This window comes from Myotis lucifugus, unplaced genomic scaffold (genome assembly GCF_000147115.1).
Source record: "Myotis lucifugus unplaced genomic scaffold, Myoluc2.0 scaffold_194, whole genome shotgun sequence".
Taxonomy (NCBI): Eukaryota; Metazoa; Chordata; class Mammalia; order Chiroptera; family Vespertilionidae; genus Myotis; species Myotis lucifugus.
In genome coordinates, this window is record NW_005871242.1 from 1,532,571 (window position 1) to 1,539,253 (window position 6,683).

The window sequence follows — 6,683 nt, forward strand, 5'->3', positions numbered from 1 at the left end:
CATCTGTTCCTATTCTAATTGTTATTAGAATCGAATAGTCTATAGATGACACATGACTAGCACAGTTACGTATTTCATAACTATTTGTTGAAAAACTTCATTCCATACTTTTGTCCTTTTCCTTCGATGTATTTGTTAATATCTGAAATTATTTTTATTATCACTATTTTGTTATTTCTACTCAATGTTGAAAATATTTCTGACATTAAACCAATTTTACCATAAACTCCGCATTTCATTTTCAGATGAATCATATAAATAACTCCACCTGAAGCAGTGTGAGGTCTATAGCAAACATCTGTGTCCTTTAGGGGCCAACAGCTTCCCTGAGTGCAGCTGGCTGGCAGCAGCTAAACAACTATTTGACATGCTCAAGCTGTGCACCAAGAGAGGCTGACCAGTGCTTACGGCTCAGTATCTTCTGCATTAAAAGAAAAAAAAAAAGAACAAAAGGAGAACACAAATGTTATTTACCAGCTTATTAGTCATTCCACTTTTCTTCCAAAGAAAATAGTTCCACTGAATCTTTGGTGGATTCCGGGGCAGAAGCAGGACAATCACCTGGTGTCGCTTTGAAGTGTGGCTGCAGGCTTCCACCCTTCCTAGCTCAGCTGTTGAAGCAGAGAAGGAACTTCAAAGGCGGACTCACTGTTGTTCCTGCCAGTGGGGGTGAGTGATTCCCATGTTAGCTTTAAGAGAAAAAAAAATCAGGAATTCATCCGCTCTTACTTGCCAACGTTTGATGCTCACCAAATGATATGCCAGTTTTTAGTTATGACTGTCTCTATCTCGTGGACACAGGTAAAAACAATCACAATCTCATTGTGATTTATATTTATTTATATACACTATACAAATCATCTGAGATGGCCAGGTTTGTAATTTGTCCAGATCGTGTCACATGTCAGTGACAGCAAGTAAACTGTTCCTGCTCGAGTACATTCTCTGCTGATGGAAATATACAGTGTCTCCTTGAGGAAAGCCAAGTTTAAGAAGACTGTCTCCTTGCCACTCTGCTACCCCCAGCCTGTAATTATAACTGTTTAGTTACACACGGTTGTAGTTATACACAGCGTTTCATTCTTCGTGTAGGCAGTGCCTTCACTTGTGAGTTAAGAATTACTCCATTTGGTCAACAATTTACCTTGAACAATATATACATTTTTGAATGATGTAATTAAATTTTAAAAGAAAATGCAATTTCCCTGAATGATTTTATTTGGTCTAAACCTTTTCATTTAAAATTTATATTCTTTTACTTTACAATTATAAAGGGAAAAGAAAATAATATTAACCCTGGCATATTAACCCTAACTCTTAGAATTAAGAATACCTTGGATTCAAAAACTAATTCTTGGTCAGTTACATGGACAGTTAAACTTCCCTACCACTACCTCCAATCAGCTTTTACTTAAATAATGATGACAAAGTAGGTAAAAACATTTCAATATACAGGAGAAAATGGTACAAGATATGAGTCTTCAGGGAAGCTTATTATGCTAAGAAAGCATTAGAAACCAGACAGTTAACGTTAAACATCGAGAGTCATATGATAAAAAGCAAGTTGCTAACACCAATTATAGAGGTGTTTTTACTAGTGTTTGACAACATGGTCGCAGTATGGTCTAAAGAAGACTCTTGTGGTGGAAATGAAACTGTAGGATTACAGAAAAAAGCAAATGAACTCCTAGGAACACATGAGGGAAAAATTCCAGAAGGCTTCCATAATCAGCAGATGGGTACGCTTCATGATATAGAAAGACAGTCCACTATGCAGGTTCTGAAGAAGCAAGTAGTAATTCAATTAAGAGTGGTAACCAACAGCAATGAGAACACAAATCAGTCAGTTATCCATATTACGTTTATCACAGAATACAATCTGAGAGGAAATTATACAATGACTGGATTTTCATTTTACAAAAATTTCAGCTCAAAGTGGCATAAGTTTCAGATGCTCGTTTCCAAAGATGGGTTTTCATTCCTGGCTGATTGCATCCTGAAGAAATCAAAGGTGTTCACAAAGTAAAATCACATCTCTGGTATAGTCTCTCTCCCCGTTTTCAGGTCTTCTGAGCCATTTTTTGTGTCACAAATGACTCACAGATGCAATTTAAAAAAGGAAAAGAAAACACACCAAAAATTTGGGATAAAGGTCCCAAGAAAAATTATCTTATAGAGACAGAAGATGTTTTAAAGATGCTGTTCATGACTTGGTGGAATTAGGAGCTTGCTACAATACTATTGAACAATTATTTATGTTGTTCATTTTCTGAGATTTCATTCCAATGAGAGCTGCACACTGTCAGCTTGGTTTTGTGGCTGTTGATGGTCATACTTCCTTGCTATTAAAAAAAAAAGAAGAAGAAAAAAGAGATATACTTAATAAAATAGCAAAATAATTACTAGTTAATATCATTAAATGACCAGTCATGAATCTCAGTAAAGAATTAGCTTAGAATTAAACTTTTTTCTGTTGGAGGAAAATTTTATTATACATTATGACCCTCTATTTGTATATCAGGATTATTCAGAGCTTTAAAAATATAGGGTAAACATTAATTAAGCGGTTAAATTAACATTCTGCAATTTACTTCTTTCTTGTCCCCCATTTCCACTTTAAGATAAATTAAAAATAATGCTTTTGTCCACACAATAAGGAATTTGACTATATTTTAACTTATAAGCCTAAGAGACGTGTTATTGAACTTTGTGATTAATATAAACTTGATGAAAAAAAATGCAATTCTGTATTCTCTTTGTACTGCTGAGAAATGTTTATTTGAAGAATGGTGTTGCCTGGGCTGGGAGAAAGGATGGGAAATTGGGGGACATCTATAAAACTGTCAATAAGATAAATACATAAATACATACATACATACATACATACATACATACCTACATAAATAAATAAAATAATAAAATAAAAATGAATGGTCCCAACCTAAAACTAGAGAAAGTACAGGGCTAAAATATTTAGGAATGTCACTGACTACTTAGCTCTAAAACTTTCAGTCTCTTCACTGTTTCTTAGCCAAGAAAGAGATACTACTTGTTTACAGTACTCGGGGGTAAATTCAGATTTTTGTGGCCTAAAGCTTTTACAACTTTGGGAGTCCTTTGTAAGAAAAAGAATTTTGTTTGCTATTTCCTCTTGAACCGCCAGACTTTGTTAGGGCTAGATATGTCACAAGCACTTAAGAATGCTCCAATGAGCAGGAATTCAATAAATGTGCAGACCCACACACACTCATTGTCTACAGGAATAATGGCTTCCAAAACTGTCTACATCCTAATCCCCCCAATCTGTGAATATGTTACCTTACAGCGAAAAGGGGACTTTGAGCTTGTGATTAAGGTAAGGTAAGAGAGGGGGGGATTACCCTGGATTACCTGGTCCCACCTAATCACATGGACTCTTAAAATTGGAGAACCTTTCCTGGCTGAGTTCAGACCGAGGGGAAGATATAATGAAGAATGAACAGAAAGATGTAATGCTGCTGGCTCTGCATCCGAAGCAGAAAGAAAACCCTGCTCACACCTAGATTTTTATCCCAGCAAGACTGTTGTAGGATTTATAACCTATAAAAATGTAAACAATGCATCTGTGTTGTTTTAAGCCACAAAATTTGTGATAATTTGTTACAGCAGCAATAGAAAACTGATGCGCCTTACAAAGACAGGAATTCTGGTCTTATTTTATGCCGTTCCCATCAAAGAAGAAAAAAAACCTGTACAATGGGGTTTATAATTGTATATGTTATACTATTGAATATATTACTGATAGGAGGTAACTTCTATTTTGACTAGGCATCAATGAAAACTTAATTCTTCCCTTATAATTTTCTTTACAAAGCTTCTGACTAGACTTTAAAAAAAATGCTTAAATTTTTTAAGGATTTTTTTCTGTTGTGATAAAATATACATAAAATTTGCCATGTTAGTTAGTTTTTTAAAAAATATATATATTTCTTTATAGATTTCAGAGAGGAAGGGAGAGGGAGAGAGAGAAACATCAATGATGAAAGAGAATCATGGATCAGCTGTCTCCTGCACGCCCCCCACTGGGGATTGAGCCTGCAACCCAGGCATGTGACCTTGGTTGGAATCGAACCCGGGACCCTTCAGTCTACAGGCTGATGCTCTATCCACTGAGCAAACTGGCTAGGGCCATTTTAGTCAGTTTTAAGTGTTTAATTTAGTGGCATGAACTACATTCACATTGTTGGGCAACTATCACCACCATCCAGACACAGAATTCTTTTGATCATTCAAACTGAACTCTACCCATTAAGTAGTAACTCCCCATTTTCTCCTCCCCCAGTCACTGGCAACCACCATTCTACTTTCTGTCTATGAATTTGCCTCATATAAGTGAAATCATACAATATCTGTTCTTCTGTGGCTTGCTTATTTTACTTAATTATAAGAATAATTATGAAGCATAATGTCTTTAAGGTCCATCCATGTTGTAGTATATGTTAGAATTGTCTTCCTCTTAAAGGCTGAATAACATTCTACTGTATTTATGTACCATTGTTTGTGTATCCATTCATCCATCAAGGACACTTGGATTGTTTCCACCTTCTGGCTACTGTGAATAAAGCTGCTATGTTAGTTTTACTGCTTAGCTTGAGCTGGTAAGCCATCCATATTGTACAAAGTGCAGAAGGAACAAAAGAAAAAACATTCCTCTTAGCTGACCAGTCCTGTAGCTGCCCACCCAGTTGCTTTCCTCAAAGGAACTGCTGTTACCAGTTCTTAGGACAAAATTTATGCTAAAGAATTTTTTATAGGTTTTACTTGTGTAAAATATATATGCGCATATATATATTTTTTCTACTTTTCACCTAAAATTTCACTCTTTGGTTCTTTCTATGCATACACATACACACACACGTTTACATTTTTTACTACAGATATGTTTCTTTTAAAAAATATCCAGTCTTTTTTCTTTAAATCCCACACTCTCCCCATCAAGGTAATAATGTTAATAGTCTGATGAGTATCTCTTCAAACCTTCCTCTATGCTTGCATAATTATATAGAACATTTATATTATATGTAGATAATATAAGGGATGTTGTGGTCACGTGACTTTAAGAGTGGCATCTTAAATATAATATACTATTATATTTTGCTTTCTGAGCTTAATGATACACCACAGAAATAACACCCTTATTCTTTTAAATGGTGGCATAAATGGCTATGGCCTACAATTCATTCTGACGCCATACATTTTATTTTATTTTTTATTTCTTTTTTTTTAATAACTAAATCTTTATTGTTCAGATTATTACATTTGTTCCTCTTTTTTCCCCCCGTAACTCTCCTCCTCCCAGTTCCCACCCCACCCTCCGCCCTCACTCCCCACCCACTGTCGTCATCCATAGGTGCATGATTTTTGTCCAGTCTCTTCCCACATCTCCCACACCCTTTTCCCCCCCAAGCATAGTCAGTCCATTCCCTTTCTATGTCCCTGATTCTATTATAATAACCAGTTCATTCTGTTCATCAGATTATTTATTCACTTGATTCTTAGATTCACTTGTTGATAGATGCATATTTGTTGTTCATAATTTGTATCTTTACCTTTTTCTTCTTCTTCCTCTTCTTAAAGGATACCTTTCAGCATTTCATATAATACTGGTTTGGTGGTGATGAACTCCTTTAGCTTTTCCTTATCTGTGAAGCTCTTTATCTGACCTTCAATTCTGAATGATAGCTTTGCTGGATAAAGTAATCTTGGTTGTAGGTTCTTGGTATTCATCACTTTGAATATTTCTTGCCACTCCCTTCTGGCCTGCAAAGTTTCTGTTGAGAAATCAGCTGACAGTCGTATGGGTATTCCCTTGTAGGTAACTGAGTTTCTTTCTCTTGCTGCTTTTAAGATTCTCTCTTTGTCTTTTGCTCTTGGCATTTTAATGATGATGTGTCTTGGTGTGGTCCTCTTTGGATTCCTTTTGTTTGGGGTTCTCTGCGCTTCCTGGACTTGTAAGTCTATTTCTTTCATCAAGTAGGGGAAGTTTTCTGCCATTATTTCTTCAAATAGGTTTTCAATATCTTGCTCTCTCTCATCTTCTGGCACCCCTATAATTCTGATGTTGGTACGCTTGTAGCTGTCCCAGAGGCTCCTTACACTATCTTCACACTTTCGGATTCTTTTTTCATTTTGCTTTTCCGGTTGGGTGTTTTTTGCTTCCTCGCATTTCAAATCTTTGACTTGATTCTTGCGCTCCTCTGGTCTGCTGTTGGGAGTCTGTATAATATTCTTTATTTCAGTCAGTGTATGCTTACTTTCTAGTTGGTCCTTTATCACACCATCGAGGGTCTCATTAGATTTCCTGTACATCTCATCAAGTTTATCGACAGACTCTAGAAGCCTCTTGAGAGACTCAAAAGTGTGGTTTTGAATTCTATATCCAGTAGCCTGCTTTCCTCCGGTTCTGTCCTTTGTGGCCTGTTTCTTTGTCTCCACATTTTTTATGCTTCCCTGTGTTGGTAGAGTGCTTTGTGTGCTAAGTGTCCCAATTACCTGAGGTAGCCACTCTTGGTGCACGCCCGTGTGGGCTGTTTGGGCAAACTAGGTGTGCAGGTACGCGAGTTGTCATGAGCCAGCAGTCCTGGACCGTCAGAGCGACGTCCCAGATTAGAGAGGGGCAGGCCAGGCTGAGGGACACCTCCCCC

General features: G+C 36.7%; 1 protein-coding gene across 2 annotated transcripts in view; it reads right to left on the minus strand.

The window, feature by feature from the left end:
* Positions 1 to 1,698: 1,698 nt before the first annotated feature.
* Positions 1,699 to 6,683, minus strand: part of SMIM19 (small integral membrane protein 19) — a 38,106-nt gene continuing 33,121 nt past the window's right edge. For both annotated transcript variants that reach the window (XM_006097034.3, XM_023760836.1), the window contains exon 4: positions 1,699 to 2,342. In XM_006097034.3, coding sequence (XP_006097096.1) covers positions 2,278 to 2,342 — 65 coding nt within the window. In that variant the 3' untranslated portion in view covers positions 1,699 to 2,277. The remainder of the gene's footprint in view (positions 2,343 to 6,683) is intronic.